This window comes from Bactrocera oleae, chromosome 6 (genome assembly GCF_042242935.1).
Source record: "Bactrocera oleae isolate idBacOlea1 chromosome 6, idBacOlea1, whole genome shotgun sequence".
Lineage (NCBI taxonomy): Eukaryota > Metazoa > Arthropoda > Insecta > Diptera > Tephritidae > Bactrocera > Bactrocera oleae.
Genome location: NC_091540.1, coordinates 45,452,247 through 45,472,010, shown reverse-complemented (window position 1 = coordinate 45,472,010; position 19,764 = coordinate 45,452,247). Strand labels below are relative to the sequence as shown.

Genomic DNA, 19,764 nt, shown 5'->3' with positions numbered 1-19,764 from the left:
GTATTACAAGGCTACAAATGGCTTAAGCACCGTTCTCACAGCGGCTTAAAGGAAATTATTTTGTAATAGACTTTTAATCACACTGCACATCAAAGATGCAAAAGCTAACTGCGTTTAATGCCGCATTGCCATTTTGCTACATCAACATACATGCATACATATATATCAAGCACATTTAAGTGCCATAAAATCAACGGCTTCAAAACTTCTGCTAAATGCTGTCGATATTAACATTGATTACTTTTTATTTGGTCAATGGCATTGATGGTGTTGCTGACGACTGACGATGCCCAAAGATGCGCCGCAAAGCGTTGCACGTGTTGCTTCTAATGCCCAAAATGCATTAAGCTACTATGTTCATATAAATGTATATACGAGTACATCATGTCTCTCTAAGAATATTTTGTATGATTATGCGCATTTATACCATATTATTAAATAGCAGCGAGTATTCATCGATTTATCTGCGTTAATAATTTTTCTTTATTTTTAGTTTTGACTAAATCAAGCATGTCTTCAATTTACTTATGAATTAAAATACTTTGCCTGGATATATTACTTGGTGGTCGCGTCGACAATTGATATCTTAGCTAAATGACATTCATGTGCATATGGTATATAGATGTTAACCGACGGGTATATTAATATAAATATCCGTGTATACTCATTATAAGGCTGCGCTTACAATCCGGCAGAAAAATATACGAATTTGTTGATAATTTTTATTGTCTACAAAAACACGTATTTGTAAAGGTGATTTATACCCACGACCCTGTTCAGCAATTGCGACTATATTACTCCTACTGATTTAAAAAAAAAACTCCTATGTCACTCGGTGACTGCCGTGGTAAAGCTATTGCGTAGCATTTTTTATCAACTTATGCAATTATAATTATTTATTTATTTTTTATGCAGTATTTTTTTTTTTGTTTCTTTGATATTAATTTAAGTTACACTTTTTGAGCGTGGTGATCGATAAGAAAACAATTTTTTTTCTTTAATTGAATAAATGAGAAGTTGATATTGTTTAAAATATTTTTATTATCGTACAATACATGTATGTTATTCAGGACTTTTTATCATTGAAACTATAGATTTATGGTAACTGAAATAAGAAACATGAGTTTGAGAGTTGATATCCTCTAAATATCTGGAATATACCGCGTCAATGGTGGTCCCATATTTTGCTGTGGTTTCTTGTGGATCATTATTCATTTTCAAATTAAATTTTTCCGAAAGAAATATTATATCAGCGAAGTTGATGTTGAAATCGCCAGTCAAGTAGTAATTTGAATTGTATTGTTCAAGTCAAACGAGGTACTGTTCCAAAGGGTTGGGTAGCTATTTACCAAAATAATAATAATGTTACTAATATTATGACTCCGACTATTAAATATTTTATTTTTAACTAAATAATTTTTTATTAAATTCTATATTTTTTTTTTGCCATTAAAAAAATTGTATCTTAAATATTATTACTTTTGAATCACCCTGATCTTCAATTGATTTGTTCTAAATAGTAATCTTAGTAAGCCTAAGCCATTAGTATCTGACCTTCACACCATCTAAAAAAGGCTGAAGATGCCATATAACCGACCTTGTTTTTACGAAAAGCTGTGCGATACTGATTTCGGCTTATTATTAAAATATTAAATAAAGCGTAAGCTAAGTGGCATTCCCATCATCGTGGTGAAACCGAAGACCACATAAGTTGTTTATAACTTCCCCATATTGTTCTGCAAGGTATATTGATATTTTATTATTGACAATTATGTGTATAAAGTATGTATGTAGACTGAGAAATGGCGATGAAGCAGATAATCATGTGATGTTGATTACATAATGAATTAAGCTTTAAAGTGGACACAATGATACAATAGTTAAAGCTACGCATTAACAATACATACTTATTGGGATTAATCATTACACCAAAAATGTATCGAAAAGCTGCATTTAAAGTGGTCATTCCTTGTTTTTGAAGGTTTAAACTTGTAGGTCCTTCTATCTACATAACAACATCAATGCAAATGGAGATAATTAGAGCCAATTACATATAGTATATATAAACTTTAAAGAGCATAATGAGAAGTTTCAAAACAGTTCGTCCCCTGGTTGGCCGCAGGTATGACTGCTGAGATGTTTTAACCTCAGTTTTCAAAAGCTGGTCAATGGAGCAAAAAGTGCTTGAATCTTTCTTTGACAGTTTTCGTTCGGCTGGATTTTTAGCTTTACATCATGGATGCCTATTGAACAATGTCCAATAAGAACTCCGGCGATTGCGGCGAGATGAATTTTGCTAAGGCCAAGTGGTTCAGTAGATTTCCTACATTCTATTCTAGGCCAGAAGTATCTCGCAATCGCGCATATGCTCGTCGTTGACCAACGCCTGTTAATCGTACGCTGTTATCATTTTGAGTACTACATTTTTAAAACTGCGGTGTTTATTGTGGCTGTTGTTGTGCGGAAAAGGTTGTCAAATAAAATACTGCATAGGTATCACTGATAAAACCATTATTTACCATCTATAAACTGAAAATACTGAGGGAACACACACTAAATGAAAACACATTGGAATACAATTTCACAAACATAATTTTTCATTCTTTCGCTAATTCACGGACCTTCATAAAAGCCAATTCTAGTACTGCCTGTTTTGTACTTCCTAATGCCAAGTGACAAGTCATTTTAGATAACATCAATATTTAGACATCATGACACCAACAAACCAAGCCATATCTCAAAAACACTTGCCCAATTATTGTAATAGACATACGAGCACTTAGCATTTGCGCATGCACAAAACAAAAATGCAGGAAATTCATTGAAAGAAACACGATTTATCAAAAATGTTGTTTTCCTCAACGCATCTCTCACGACTCGTGTACTCAAACTTTGATGAGAGAAGTAATGCAAAAACCTTAGTGCCCATATGTGTGTAATTTAAATTACTTTGCGAGTTACAAACAAAAACTTGTGAATTTGTGTAAGCACAGATGCAGGTATGAACATGTCTGTATGTATTGGTGTGTGGCGGTGATGAGCATATTTGTTTAAGTTGATTTATGCAAAGCAAAATGCTGCCAGAGCGATTAACCAAACATTGTCGTTTGTCAATCGAACAGCAGAACGAGATGAGCCGGTGCGAAATCAAGTGACAAGCTAAGCCAATGTGTGAATGGGCAAACATAAGCGAGCCGGATGCGCAAATAACTATATAGTATAATATGTGAGCAGCACAAGTTTATGGTCATATGTAAACGCATATGTGCTTCTCTTTTCATAGGTGTATGATCATGCATACATACGTCTACATAGTGGTAACTGCAATGAACATGAAAAAAAAAAATGTTGTGTAAAAATTATGATGTAAACACTTTGCAGCTTGAATATTAATTAAAACACTTAATTTATTGGCTACACATGACTATAAATAGTAAATAATTTTTTGATAACGGTAAAAACTTTGAAATACCACGATTATGGAAGAATCCCAGCTCTGTTTGCCATATTTATGCAACTTTTTATCTACACAAAATACGCAAAAATAATCATGTTACGAACATTTCAATCCAACGCCAGAACGGATCTTGCTGACAGTGTGCTCAAGGTTAGTCAAGACACTCCTTGACTAACCTCCTCACTAGCAATAGCCTCAAGTTACTTCGTTATCTTCATTTAACTGCAAAGCTGAAGAACTCCCAAGAAAATACACACATACCCCAATCTTATCAGACTGGAATTGGGTCTGCTCCTCTAACATTCTAACAGTGGATCTGTTGAGCTTGTCAGCAACCAGCACCTGTGCGGCAGTGACATTTTTTCACAAAATTTTCCATTGTCATGCGTTTTGAATCCCACCTATTCCCAATACAATCCCGGCTTTGAAACCTCAACTAATGAAGCGTCTTCATTTTTAAAAACGTTCTTTGTAAGATTTCGTAACTGGTGTTCTTGTCATAGCAAATGTTGAATTATTGATGCCTTAATAAATATTTGGTGTTATTTTATTAATATGTTTCAGCAATTTCAAACCGATTTGAGACATCTCTTAAAAGCCTCATTCTAATTCTTGAAAATAAAATATGTACAAATCAATAAAAAACAAATATCATTTGCTTCAAATAGCTACTTCGAATTAAAATAGAGAGATTTGAAAATAAATGAATTCATTCATTAATGTGCCTCAATAACTTTTAGAGTAGTTGCCAACCAGTCTATTTGTCTACAGCCTCATTTAAGTCTGCAGTTGAATGCATTTAATTGACATTTTGAATTACTATTGTTAAGGTCGTTGCAAAATAACTCATCGTTTTTAACTTTCTGATCAGAATGCGATAAAATTGATTCGTGTCTGACTAATTTTGCTGTTGTGTATATAATTATGTTTATGATATATGCTAATTTAATGAACAACAAAAACCATTTGCAACTCAATGTTATGATTGCAATCAGGTATGTTTTTTTCTGCCGCTTACCCTAAGGCAACTGTAGTTGATTGTAGTGTCACTGCGACGCTTGAAAGCCACGTGGCTTCTTTCCCTTACAACTTCAGGTGTTTCAAGCATAAATCCGTTATTCAAATCTACATGACACAACATAAATATTTCCTGGTATCAGTTTTCTAACGTTGACAGCTTTGGAAATGCAAGTTAATAACAAAACTAACTGTAATTTAATGTTTGTTGTTGATGCCGATAATTGCAATTGATTGATGAGTACACTTATTTAATACAACTGTTGCCACAAACAAGTAATAGGTACGAGTATGTATATAATTCATGTGCACATTAGGGATGTACGAGTTTACAACAGCAACGTCATTGTTTTTTGGTAACAACAGCAATCATCGTAACACATACTTTGCTCGTCGATACTTCTTTTTCGGTTGAGCTTTTCATTGCGTTGTTGGTTCTAAAAAACTGGGCTTTGTTGCATAGCCTATCTGTTAATATAAATAAGCATTTTATTTGCATTATATTTATGGGCTCCAACTCGGTATTTTATTGTTTTAAATTTGAGTGAAATAATCGCTCTTAAATGAAGATATTAATGAAAGAAAAGAAGAAATTATTTTTAAATGTAAAGTCTTTACGGTGATACCAATACAGTTGCTGTTTCTCAGGAATGAAAATGAAGGAAAAATAATATAATAATAAGAAGGGGGCACAAAGTGTTCTATTAGGTGTAGTAAAGAGAAATCCATTATTTTTGCATGAACTGAATGCTTTCATTATAACTTTTCGTACCCTGCCTTATTCAAATGGTTCCAAACGGTTTTTTGTGCAATGTTGAAGTTCTGGACAATCGTAATCGATGTTTGGACTCGGCGATTTCCATTATTTGAATGATTTTTTCGATAGTTGGTCTTCCAGAGCGTGGTGCATCTCTGACGTCGAAATTACCGGAACGGAATCGACGAAACCAAATTTGCGCATTATTGGCTGTTACAGGAACATAAACGCTATTCACATTTTGAGCCGCCTGGCTTGCGTTTTCGCCCTTATCGAAGAAGAACTGTAAAATATAGCTATTTTCTCTTTGCTAGTGTACATTTTTGAATGAACATAATATTGTGACAAATGTAAAATAAACAATTTTTTTTTTCTTAGTGAACCTAGAAACATTAATAAATTCGAACGGAATTGTGGAAAAATGGTTTTGTCTAACATGATCTATGTAATATTTAATCGAATTTTGTTAAAAACTGTATTTTTCAAACTGAATGGTGATGGTACTCGGAGTCTACCTCAAGAATCCATGATCAAGTTAGACCTTTTTAGAGTTCTCTTTACTGGCCTAACTCCTTAAATATAAATAAATAAAAATAATATGAGCTTCATATTTCTCTCATTGATTATTCTAATTTTGTTGAAAATCAAAATTCTTTTTTTTTATATTTATCTTTTAGAAATTAGTTTAGTCATAACAGGTATGTCAGCCTTCTTTGATTGTATGCTATGTTTCACCCGTGAGATATTTGTTAGGGAAAATGCAAATGTTTTTTATTTAATATTAAGTACAATCGATACAATTAACTTCTGAATACAACATCATTCTAATGGCCTCCACGACTTCTTTTGCAGGAACGAATTCGATGAACCCAATTTTCGAGTACTTTTTCCACTAAATCAAGTCGTTTGTCATAAATAGCACGTTCAATATTGACTTCTTGACTTCAAATAACCCCACAAGAAGTAGTCGAATGGTATTAAGTCATTCACTCACAACTTCTTGGAGGCTATTCAATGTCACAATTTCTTGAAATGATCGAATATACAAACATTTATCGCAATGATTCGGTTGTTGCACGTGCGTTGTGACACAATTTAGGTAAATGTAATGGTTGTTCATGAATAATTTGAGAATTTTCTTCGCACCAGAATTGACGTTTGCGGTGGTCCGATGGCTTCACTTTTTGAGTGAGAACAATTTTAGCCAGGTTCTGTTTTGAGACGGTCCCTATTCTTGAGAACGTCTTGGAATCGACAAATTGCGATCACCAGCAGCACTCACCTAAATGGCACCAATATTTTCATTGCTTCAAGCGGTTTATTATAGTAATAGAACTTAAACATTATGTAAAAAAAATGTACGCTCGAATTATTCAACAATTCGACGAATAGCGAGCACAGGTGGACGATTATTATGACCATAAAATGGCAAAAGCGCACGAAAAGTTGCAATTGGAGAAAAAAATTGTTTGATAATAAAATTGAAAAATTTGTAAACGTTGTTCTTGCGTATATATTTCCTTGATGAAATTGTAAACAAAACTGGATACAATGAAAAAAAGTTACAGACATGACATATTAGAAATAGCCGAAACGACACTTTAAAAATCTTACCATCCCTATTGGAGAATCCGATACTTCTTGATATACGTCAAATCTATACACGATTTCGATTTAGTTTGTGAATATGAAGTAAGAAATTTTTTAAGTGTATATTTCACTAACCACAGCTTCAAGCCTTATAATGCCTAAATGTATACTAAGATTTTACAGCCGCTACCGAACAGTTAATAAAGAAAGTTTTTGCAAAAGTGTATGCTGCAAAGCTGCGTTCGGTTCAATTAGTTGAATTTCTAAAGGTAGATTTTTTATATTGTTGTATTTATTTAGCTACTTATATATGTATGTTGATATAAATATGGTTTATGACTTATGTACCTTCTTTTTGAAGTTAGTATTTATCCACCTCGCTCTGACTAGATAAAAAAGACACAATTTAAAAAATGACAGATGATTGCGACTTATTATAACGACTTAACTTAATTTTATTAAGAAGAAGAGCTAATTGAAAGAATCTCTAAATTATAATTTTTTGATGGTATTATTTTAAGTAAATAATAATGAGATAAATCTCAAATTGTGATTGTTTAGGGGAAATATTTTTATTCGGTTAAAAGTTTTTAACGCCAACTTTTCACGCGACCATGCAATAGTTAAACGATGTGGTATTTAGTCGAAGAAAATTAAAATCATAATACATATGTAGATAGCCTCCCCCGTAGTTGTAAAATAATTTATATACGGATTTAACTCAGTTTAACTCAGCAATAGATTCGAAGCTTTTCAATGGCATATTGTAATTCGCCTCAAATTTAGTTAGAATGGCCGAGTTGTTGCTGAGATATGAAATATGAGCAGTACCACATACCTGTTGTTAATTTTTTATATGTGTTTTCATACTGTAGCCAGAAATATCCGAAATAATTGTTTTTTGCACATATTGATAAATTAAATGAAATAATTGATATTGCTTACTATTAAAAAATAACGTTAGAAACTAATTAATAAACATGTGCAGAGGGATCTACATAATTTCAATGAATGATGTAAAAAAGGACTATAGGAAATGATCGCTCAGAGACACGCTCATTGGGTGAGAATTGCTTATGGAACAAAATACATCTCAAATTAATTCTTATTGGAATTCCTGTGCACACTTATACAGTATACCAAATCAGCAACAGATATGTTTTAAGACATTTTTTGTGCTGTGATCTTAAGGCTTTTTCTATGAAAGGTATACCACATTCTGCATAGCCGTTCCTCTTCTCACTCACTCGATTATAATGGCCGGCCACGAGTATTTACAAACAAAATTTAATTAACACTCACACTGTTAACAATAAAAAGAAATCTTTTTTTTTTTTGGTGTAACTATTTTCTTTACTCTTGTTTTTTGTTTTGGTGGCTTACTCTAAGGACTAACAACTGATCACACTGATACCATAGCGTTTAACAATAACAACACCTTGTTAAAAGCAATCAGGGCAGTTGTTAGGATAGGACGACTAGGATCAGGATTACAAGGAGGGGACAAACAATAATTTTGGGAATTTGTACGGATTTGTAAATTAAAATTAAACAATTTCTTTTAGTCATTTAGTAACTTAAGCTTCTGGAGCAACAGGCAAATGAGCACCTTGTGGTTGGAAACCGTTCTCATCGGCGATGTAGTTGACAGTGTAGGTTTGACCATCATCAGCGACGAAAGAGTATGAGCCTTGGACAGAGATGGCTTCGGCATCTGAACCTTCGTTCAAGAGCTTGGCTTGAGCTTGTTCGCTAATACCGTTGCTGGTCTCGTAACTGCAATGAAAATATAAATATTGTTATTGTAATAAAAGGCTGAATTGACTTAAAGATCATTTGATCCTTTCAGATGACAGGAACAAGTAAACTTACGCGTAGTTGAATCCATTGGGTTGCACATCGGAGTCGAAACGCAAAACCTGAGCATCACCATCACCAGCTGGGGCTGCGAAAGCGACAGCGAAGAGAGCAGCGAAGACAATGACGAATTTCATTTTGATTTTGATTAAGTAAAGGACTCTGCTCTTTGAGACTAGCAAATTGCGAATGTTGACATAGTAAGGGGATTGTTACAATTTATACTGTTTTGGCCGCAACTATCTCGAAGAATAGCAAAAACTAGTTAGTTAGTTTTGAGTTTTTTCCGTTTCATCTAAAATGCAAATGTTTAACGCCTGTTCCATCACAACTCTGTCCACTACAACAAAACTTCTTTATTGTTATTTTATAATCAAAGCATTAAACTAACAAATTAACCAAAACATGAATTAAAGATACGGCCGACATTAGTGAATCTTTGCTGTTAGTTGAAGCGGTTAATAAGAATCAGCCAAAAACGAAAAACAAACAACTCCAATATGGAAATTAACGCAACCATTTACGCACTCAAAAACATATATTTATGTATATCATTAAAGCATAAAGAAGACGGAACAACGCTGGCGTTGTTTGACCCCAATGATATATGAAACGTAGGTGCTAAGTTGCCAAGCTTGGGGATCGAGAGCGAATCGAATCCCAGCATAGACACACGTGAAAAACCAGCTATGGTGGTCGTTAGTAAAACAACTAATTAAAGTTTTTTTTTGCTTTTGAAGCACTAACACAGAGATACATTTATTCATTAGAATATTAAATTACAAGCACTTATATATTAAAACTTAAAATTCAGATACTTGTAATGTGTGGATAAGTATATCCAGTGGCCACTAACATTATTGTACATATCAACAACATAATTTTAAATATACTTGTATATATAACGGTTAGAGATGAATACCACAAAGAGTTTGCAGAGCTTTGAACAACCCATGAGATGTGGTATATTTTTTACAAAAAATAAAAAGAAGTTACCAGAAAAACATTAACATCGGTTGAACCGAATCTAGAATACCCTTCACAAATAAAATATTTTCCTTACAAGGACTTGATTTTGATCTTTCAGTTTGTATGGCAGCTATATGCTTAGTGATTAGACATCGGCGGTTCCCACAAATAAGCAGTGATATCTTAAAAACTGAGGGAATAGTTCGCGTATATATCGCCTTAGCTCCTCACGCTGATAATTTATATATATGTATATCAAGGTGAAGCGAAAAAAAAATCTTTTTTGTTTGCTTAGCCTGAGGGTAAAATCTGTTGATTACAAAAAAAAGAAAATTGTTGTGCCAAAAAAATTTCAATCAAAAACTCTTTACATTTATATAAAATTACCGAATGTGACGGTTTTTGACTCAAAATTTATTTTAACGCTTAAGGAAAGCATGTTGTCGTTTAAGACTTTTTTTTAAAACTCCAATAATGACCACAAAAAATTTTTTTAAGTTGGTAACTTTTAATTGGCCAAAAAGAGGACTCTTCACAGCTTCTAGGACTCTTATCAAATTACGAATTAAAACTTTTAACTCCAAATTTACTTTAAAACTGAGTGAGCCGCCTCTAGATTTTAAAATAAATTTTTTTTTTTGTCCAAAAATTTTCTATTTTTATAATCTACTAATTTTACCCTCAGGCTAGGTAAAAAAAAAAATTAATCGTTCCACCCTAATATACATATTATACGCTCACCGACGTTTCCTTCTTGGTATTACAAACTTCGTGGCAAACTTAATATACTCTGTCCTGCTTTCATTCGATTCTTTGCAATTGAGAGCTTTTATAGAGAAGCCTGCCGCCATTCAGCAGCCGATAAAGTAATGAAGAAAGCTGCAACCCTAAATTGGCGAACCATGGCAATTTCCTTCTTAGCTTCCAGTGTGCAGGAGAAGATCTAACACCTTTTAAAATCTTATAACCATCATCGTGTTGAATCAAGTTTTGAACAAAGGTGACATTTAACAGATTATGAACCATAACTCGTTTACGACTTGAAAACTTCCGCAAGCAAATATACTTGTATGTACTATTCCTAATTTGCAGCAATTCTACTTTTTTATAATTGTAGCACAACTTTGAAGTAGTCCACACTCTCCTGTCAAAGCGACGATTTCAGAACGTTCTATATTATTATATGTTTCAGAGCATGTACGTTTCTACCCAACGTATATGGTTCCAAATGACAGTTCTTTAGTATTATTATCCCGAATTATGTCCATTTGTTGTTGTTGTTGTTGTAGCGGCAGAGTTCTGCCGAGTTGACGGTTTTTGGCCGGATAAACATCCGGGTCCGTTCCGGGTACGTAGTCGTGGGAACGGCTAATTTCTTTGCCCTTCACCTGGAGCTATAACTAATCGGTTATGTTCCAAGGTTTTTACAGAAATATTGTCCAAAAGCATGTTTTTTTCGCCTGCATTTAACTCTGAAGGTGCTATAGGAATACGCTTGCCTGAAAGGTTAATGTCGGAAATCTGTTCTATATATGCAACAAAACCAACTTTTCTTAGTTATTAAATTCTGAAATCCAGTTCTAAGTACTATGTATGTATATTGTGCTCACGATATAAAGAGGTATTCACTGAAAATTGCAACGCTTCCATGATATATATCAGTCATATATTCATGATTGTATTTCAAGTGAATTTCTTCTTCTTAAGTGAATTTGTATCACATGAGCCTCATCAAAGGACCTCGGTAGAGATCCCACAATATTGCTAACAGGAATGGGTACATAAGCAACAGAAAACAGCAAATTCTATTAAATTGCCAGATTAATCAGACTCTACAACATTATTTACTCTAGTCAATCTTATTCGTTGGGACTGCTTTTCGGGACTATTTTCTAGACGACTTAGTATAACCGACCTTTTACATAGTCTAGGCATACTTAATTAATGCTATAAAAATATCTAATATTAATACTTTTACCAAAGCATTTAAAGAAATTGCTTAAATTTAATGAATGCATAAATCTCCTTTAACTAATGGAATCCTTCCAAGTGGTTCCTATTTTCTGCACTCCTTTGATTCCTTGTTATGGTTTTCCTTAAGTATTCTTTTCAGGTACATATATTTTATTAAATGTTTGGCGAATATCAATATGTAATATAATAAACACAATTTTTGTAACACTTTAAAATGAAAGAGTTTGAAAAAAGTTCGCGGATACTACTTTGTATGTATGTACCCTTATACTATACTATCACAGTAATCTTGCATAACTGAAAGTATAAACACAGTGTACTCTTACTTTCGAATATATTTGTATACACAAAATACGTATTTTTGTATATATCACACTAGCGTAATAATATATAACATCTGTTTCCTCGAAAATGTCAATTAGTTTAATTAACTTGAAAATATTTACCCAGAAAACCCTCCATGAATTGCTTTCCAAAACAAAACGTGTTGACCACCGTAAAAGACTCTTCATAAAGACCAAAGAAGGTACACAATTTGTAAAAATACATAATATATAATATAATATATAGGTAGAAATTTTGTAGTAGGTAAACACCGTATGTTTTAAAAACCATGCAACCAAATCAAGGGAGCGGAGGGAATAAAAAATGTGTACTAAATATTTATGCTAAATATTATATACTTTTAAGCTATGTATGTATTAGTGTATCTATAATTATACAAATTTTATTATGTAAATACCTTTCATGAGTTGAGTTGCCAACGACATTGACTATGTAAATCCTTTTTTTACCTAACAAACCTGAAAAATCCTTATACATTTATCTGCTTACCATACATGTATTGATATGTAGGAACTTGAAACGTTATGTTCCCTTCATTAACTTCAAATTAATAACTGTCGCGAAACTAAGATATATATAATATTATAAATTCAATATTTAAGACAGTCCTTTAAATGGAAAGCTCTACGCTATTGGTTTTCACGAGTAAAAAACATATTGGATTTTACAACGTTAAAAAATTTCGAGAGGTGCTTGAAGAAGGCATGAAACAATTTCTTATATATTAATTCCAAAAGGACGCATCCTCAGCGAAACAGTATAAACAAACTTCATTCACATATTCTTCATAACAGCACGGCAGAACGGTATAAAATATTGAAAATTGAAGTCCACATATTCAGTATCTGGGGACCTAAAAAGTTATAGTCAGATTTCGACTGTTTTAGAACGTGAGATCGTCTACCTAACACTTTGCATGCAAAGTTTTATTTCGAGACCTTCATTGGTTCCCTAATAATAACGTTAAAGAATTATATGGAATTTAAAGGGGTGATATATGAAAAGAAGGAGTTGTTGTACCCCGAATTTGCTTATTTTCACAATGAAATATAAGAAAATTTGGTTAAAATAGGTCGAATAGTTCCTGAGACATAGGATTTCTCCCAAAGATGGACGGTGCCGGGGCCAGTGTCCAAGGTTTACAATGGTTACCATAAAGCCTCTTCGTACCATATCGGTTGGTTTATGGTTCTGGCGAAATTATTTATTGATTTTTAGCCCATTTCATCATCATCCATCCCTCACTTCTGCGATCCCCTGTGATAAACGACAGTTTTGTATCTTAATTTAGTGCTTAGTTATGGCACTTACTGGGGTGCTAAAGAACATACATTGTGACCAGAATGTTTCCCGAAATTGTCTTTTAAACTGCTCGTGCTGAATATTTTTCAGCACTTTTTTTGTTAAGTTGGTAGCGCTGTTCTCAATTACTATGAAAAAAAGGGGCCATATCTGTCAACCAGCAGCTGTTGAAATCAGTCGACCTCAGTAGTGTTTTGCGAGTTTTAGAATGGAAAAAAATATTGAAAGAAGAATTTGCATCAAATTTCGTGTTTCGAACCAAATTTCATGTGCGGAATTGTTGCGCATGCTAGGAAAGGCTTATGGTGAATATATTCTATCGAAAACCCAAGTCTACGACTGGTACAATGCCTCTAAAGATGGTCGAGAAACCGTCAAAGGCATGCCTCGTTTCGGTCGTCCTTCGACGTCTACCACTGACGATAACACCAAAAAAGTGAAGAGCATCGTGTTCAAAAATCGTCATGCGAGTGTTGGCCTTGAAGCAGCTCGTTTGATTTTGACCGATAATTTGGGCATGAGATGCGTCAATACTCGGCTTGTTCCAAAAGAGCTGAATTTTTTGCAAAAAGATCATCGTGTGAAACGATTTTAAGACCAAAAACTAGTTCAATACCACCGATCTACCACCGCATTTGGCCACATGCGACTTTTTTTGTTTCCAAAACTCAAGTTACCACTCCGTGGAACCAGTTTCGACTCGATTGAGGCCGTAAAAGAAAATTCGCAGAGGAAACTGAAGGCGATCCTGGACAGCGTCTACAAGACATGTTTCGATGAGTGGAAAAAGAGGTGGCAAATGTGTATCGCTTCAGAAGGAGCATATTTTGAAGACGACAAAATAAATATTGATGAAGATTAAAAAGTTTTCGTTTTATTTATAATTTCCGGAAACTTTCTCGTCATAATGTATATAGCAAATTTCATCAAGCTATCTCAATTTTAAATCAAGTTGTCCTCTTTTTCCAAGTAAAGTGTTACATGATTATCCTTTTTTTTTGTAGAAAATGCTAACTTGAACTCCTGCAAAGTTTTAGTAGACATTTATCAAATATTTCTTGATCATGTTTTCCTCCATGAAAAATGTTAAAAAGAGCACATGTCTTCTTCAAAATAAAGCCTTGAGAGTGATTGAAATGTACCATATATAAATATCTCAGTTAAGCTGAACAGGTACTGAACCGAACAATTAACGTTTTTTCTTGTTAACACTAATGACGGTTTTTTGAAATTAAAATTTCAAATATGAAATTTTCTAGCACGCCTCCCTTTTTTAGTAGCTGTGAACATTACCGTTATATTGTGTGCATACGTGGTTATTATAGTTTGGTATAATTGATTTTTTTCATTTAACGAAGAAGAATAGAACCAAATAAAAAGAGTTATCGATTCATTTGTTGTTTTTCAATAACATTTCACATTTATTAAACCTCGATTGCTTAGAAAATTAACTAACAATTGTATGAGGATAACTGGAGATGGACAACAATTCTTTTTTTTTCCTTTTCGTTTTGTAAAATAACAATAAATTAGTCAGACATCCTTAACAACTTAAGCTTCTGGGGCAACGGGCAAATGAGCACCTTGTGGTTGGAAACCGTTCTCATCGGCGATGTAGTTGACGGTGTAGGTTTGACCATCATCAGCGACGAAAGAGTATGAGCCTTGGACAGAGATGGCTTCGGCATCTGAACCTTCGTTCAAGAGTTTGGCTTGAGCTTGTTCGCTAATACCGTTGCTGGTCTCGTAACTGCAATAAAAAAAATAAATATTGTTAATAAAAGCCTTAATTGACCAAAAGATCAATTTATCCTTTCAGATGGCAGGAATAAGTAAACTTACGCGTAGTTGAATCCATTGGGTTGCACATCGGAGTCGAAACGCAAAACCTGAGCTTCACCATCGATATTGCCTGGAGCTGCGAGAGCGACGGCGAAAAGGGCAGCGATAACAATGACGAATTTCATTTTGATTTTGTTTAAGTTGAGGATTTACGCGTTGAGGCGAGGATGTTGCTCTTTGTGACTAGCAAATTGCGAATGATGACATAGTGAGGGCGATTGTTACAATTTATACTATTTTGCCGCTACTAACTAACTCGAATGATAGTAAAACTAGTTAGACGAAAATTTTTCCTACATACCGAAAAATTCAAATCAAAATTGTTTTTATTATTTTAGTATTGTTTATGCTCGTTTCAAATCATAATAGCAAGAATATAGAAAGCAGCTGATAATAAATCGACAGTATAGGCCAATGAATATTTATTGCTTGCGAACCGGTTTGAAAATAGTAGGCCAAAGTTATGTTTAAGGAAACTAAAGCATTTCCTAAAGCGCGCATAAATGTGAGCTGTTTGTCATTAAAGCATTGCAATTTCTTCAGTTGATTAAACTGCGCACGCGCCAACTTTGTCGGTGCTTAAGTGTTTGTGGCGGGTAACTGTTCATCGTTTTGACAAGTTTTGTTTCATATATTGTATTTGTGTATAGATACGTGTATGAATAATTTTATTAAATTTTTTGGCCTTTAAGTAGTATTATGGTCAGCACGTTTATACCCTTATACCTCTGTTCCCTTACTCCCCATACTAAACGTGTCAAATAGATACCAATAAATCTCTTAAATCTCTATTTTATTATTTTTTTATTAAGTTCAAAAATAATTATTCCTAAATTTTTATTAGCAAATATAATTTGAAAAAAAATATTTTATTTACAAAATGTATCAACTGAATTGTGTTTTGATAAGAATATTCTCTTCAGCCGCAAAGTAAAAATCCAGCGCTATCCCCTTCCCGCTCAAACGACGCGTGGGCGCTTAACGCCGGTACCCCAATGCATACATATGTACATGCATATACAATACTGCAGTGTATATAAGTTTCGAAGTGTTGGTATGTTTGTATATATGTACATAATTAACATATGAAATAAAAACAACAACAAAACATCGAATATAATACACTAATGCTAATATATAAAGCAACAAGAAGCCGCAAGAAAACCAAAAGCAACTATAGCACATGAAAACGCTAATACGTTTGCATATATTAACAAAAACGTGTGTTTGTGTAGAGCATCTGCTTCTACCTATATATAATGGCCTTCAAAATATCTACGGCGACCGCAGTTTGTGTGGCATCATTTTTTACTCCGCTGACGTCTTGGTCTTCGCCTTTTTTCTCATCACTTTCGATAGTTACCCTTGAATTTATTTATTTATAAATGAATTTTTTTTATCATCTTGTGTTTTATATCTTCTCTTTTTTGTCGGTTTTATTTGTTTTATTTGTTATTGTTATTTTAGTTTTGCTTATACACAGATGACTTTTTACATATTCATGCTTGTATTAGCAGATTAGCAGCCTGCCTGCTATTATGTTTATAAACGTCATTTAAATATTATATTATACACTGAACAAAATAAATTACGAGTTTTTTATATTAATTTGAGTTTGTTTTCAAACGGTTGGAATTTTTCTTTTAGTAGCGACTTCTTATAGCCCATAGAATGTTAGCCATAAGCCACTAGATATCATTTGAACTAAAATTTTATGAATAACAAAGAGTCTACTGGAAGACCGGAGATATTCAAATTCGATATATGAGAGTGCGACAAGGTATGACCCGATTTAATCCATTTCAAAAACCAACAAAACGATCGGTATTTGGGGGGCCAGAATAAAGTACAAAGTAATATCACAAAACTTTGGGGAAAGTTACCACGTAATTTATATATAATACGTGATTAGGTTTATTATATAAACTTTATAATATATGTATAGTAAAGTTAGCTAAACAGATAAAACTTTCTACTCAAATATTGTAGAATATATGTATATGTATTTGTATACATTAAGTAGCACACCAAGTGTAAGTGCCTAAAAAATGCGATTTTTGGGATTTAAAAAAACTACTGACACAATTGCTTTAAAATTTAAATTTTTTTATTTCAAAATTTATAAATCTTAATATCGTTTAGAATACACATCAAATCTTTGGAAGAAAAATATAAATAATTGAAACCAAGAAAATAAAACAAAAAAAGTATTTTTCCACATACCGGGTTATAAAACAAAAACCAAAAAAAGTATTTAATCTCACTTACCGGATTAAAAAAAATGTAATCCTAAAAATCGAATTAAAAATTAATTTTTAACTTTTATTGCCAACTACCAGATTTAAAAATAAAAAATTAAAAATTTTAATCTCAAGCATATAAATAAGAATTAAAAAAAGAATTTGATTTAGAATTAACTTTTTTTGCGTTCATTCAAATCAAAAAATTATATCTTTAATTTTTTAACCCAAACATCCCGATGAAAAAATATATCTACGGTCAAACAAAAAATTGAAAATTGACAAAATGGCGGAGTTTTTGCGAAAAGTCAAATTTTACCCAAAATTTTTAATTACACAAAAGAATTTGAAACATGTACAAAAGACATAACTTATCGAAATATAATAAAAGCGTCTAAACAGAAGCTATTTTAGCGTTTCAAAAATACCCCGAACTCGTGATCGTCAGACAACAATTGTTGAAAAAAGTTCATTTACTCTCATAAAACATTTTACGGCGGTACAAAAATAACTTTATAACCGAATTCCAGAATGTGTTTACACTTAATTTAACATAAATAACTATATGTTAACTACAAATAAATAATTGCATAAAAATAAATGTATTTTAAGTTTGATTTTCGAAAAACAAAAAAGAACACTCGAATTTAAAAAATATTTTACATGAATAAAATAAAAATTGGCCCGCTGAAGGCTAAAACAGATTTTTCCATAAATTGCCAAAATATAAAAAACTAAAGATGAAATTATCATGAAAAAAATTATTGCCAATAAAAAATTTGTTTTTTTTGGTTTTTTTCACTGCATAGTAAATAATTCACGGCATTTTGTTGTTTATACAACAATTTTTGCTTTATCTTTTAGCTATGCTCAGCAGCCACTCTCATATATACTCACGCACACACACAATTGCATTTGCTCTCATGCGCTGGCTTACGGTTGTGTGTGTGCATTTGGCAAACGCACTCATCAACTGTTGGCAGTGACACAATTTTCGCGCTGCTTTTTGGATACCTTACTTATTGTGTTTGAGATTTTAATTTTTTTTTTTTGCCTCCCCAAATTCAATGCGGATGAGCTCATTTCGCTTTTAAATTCACTTTCTGTCCAAATGCATAATTAAAGTTTCCAGTTGTGCGCCGTCCGGTGTATATAAAATGTGTTTGTGGCAAATTTTGTGCGCATTGCCAATCTAGCGGTGCTGCAAATTATAACTACAGCCTCAGTTTACTTCCTTTGTAGTGGATTGACATTAAAATGTAAATAATAAAACTGACGTTTTGCGGTTCACCTGACTGGGGGAATGTTGTTGTTTCTGCGTTTCTCCAGTCGTGCCTATTGTTAATTGTTATAATTACTGCCGTGCCCACTGGTGATTGTGCAATTATTGTAGTTAGCTAACTGTTGTTTTTGCAATATTCACTTACACCTTGTTGAGCTATTGGCTCATACCTTTGTAATTTATCAGATTGAGAGATTACAATCTGTCGTTAATTTGCTTCTATTTAGACACTTGGTGGAGTGTTTAACAAATATTAATTTATGCATGATTGCTAGTTATTTGTTCGTGTATATTCGAGTAAGTTTTTTAATTTAAAAATAGCAATTTAAAATTTAATTAAATTTCAGTTGTTTGCCTTTTTGGCCCCTAGAATTAATAAATTTTTACTAATAATACTAAATCATATTTTTCATAATAGGAGAAGACAATGCCACATAACCTTCAAAATTTGTATTCCAATACTCAATAAGCTACTAATTGTAATATTAATATTTTTGAATATATTCTTATGTCATTCATTATTTTATTTCTTCCACGAGGCTTACAAATATTTGAAGAGCAAGAATTGAACACAATTTAAGACTATAGAAATATGCTCAATTCAATTTAGCTATCCAAATTGTTTTCATAAAGCTCACAGAAACTTACTTTACACGCCCAGCGATTTCTTAAAAGTCAAGCCCAAGCCTAAAACCTTATTTAAATAACCTGTTACTGAAGAAATTACAACAACTCTTAATAATTATACTCACTGCATGTAGCTGTCATACAAACTGAACGATCAAATTAAATTCTTGCATAAGATATCTTGTCTTGTTTCACAAGATATCTTCACGAAATTCGGAATGAATTATTTTCCAAAGCAATGGTATAATCTCCAAACAAATTGTTCAGATTGGACAAATTTAGCCAATAGCTGCCATACAAACAGAAAATTCAAAATCCAGTACATATATGGAAACTTTTTTTATTTATGAAAGATTCTGTGCAATCGAAGTTAACGTTTGTTCTTATATTAAATTAAATATGATCAATTTACACGCATAAATCCATTATTTATAATTACATGCGACAGAAAATCTTCCTGAAATAATTTTTGGGGGTGCTGACACGTTGACGCTACTAGCTGAAT

The 19,764-nt window shown here is 32.8% G+C and overlaps 2 protein-coding genes across 2 annotated transcripts; both read right to left on the bottom strand.

The window, feature by feature from the left end:
• Window positions 1-8,146: 8,146 nt before the first annotated feature.
• On the bottom strand, window positions 8,147-8,890 carry LOC106620536 (larval cuticle protein 65Ag1). The gene is made up of 2 exons (XM_014239061.3): window positions 8,694-8,890; window positions 8,147-8,597 (listed from the first exon to the last, which is right to left on the bottom strand). The coding sequence occupies exons 1-2, from the start codon at window positions 8,813-8,815 to the stop codon at window positions 8,399-8,401; spliced, it is 321 nt and encodes a 106-aa protein (XP_014094536.1). The 5' UTR covers window positions 8,816-8,890; the 3' UTR covers window positions 8,147-8,398.
• A 5,767-nt stretch (window positions 8,891-14,657) lies between these two features.
• LOC106620673 (larval cuticle protein 65Ag1) lies at window positions 14,658-15,317 on the bottom strand. Its single transcript, XM_014239227.3, has 2 exons — window positions 15,111-15,317; window positions 14,658-15,018 (listed from the first exon to the last, which is right to left on the bottom strand). Exons 1-2 carry the CDS (start codon window positions 15,233-15,235, stop codon window positions 14,820-14,822), a joined length of 324 nt encoding a protein of 107 aa, XP_014094702.1. The 5' UTR covers window positions 15,236-15,317; the 3' UTR covers window positions 14,658-14,819.
• Between the last annotated feature and the right edge of the window lie 4,447 nt (window positions 15,318-19,764).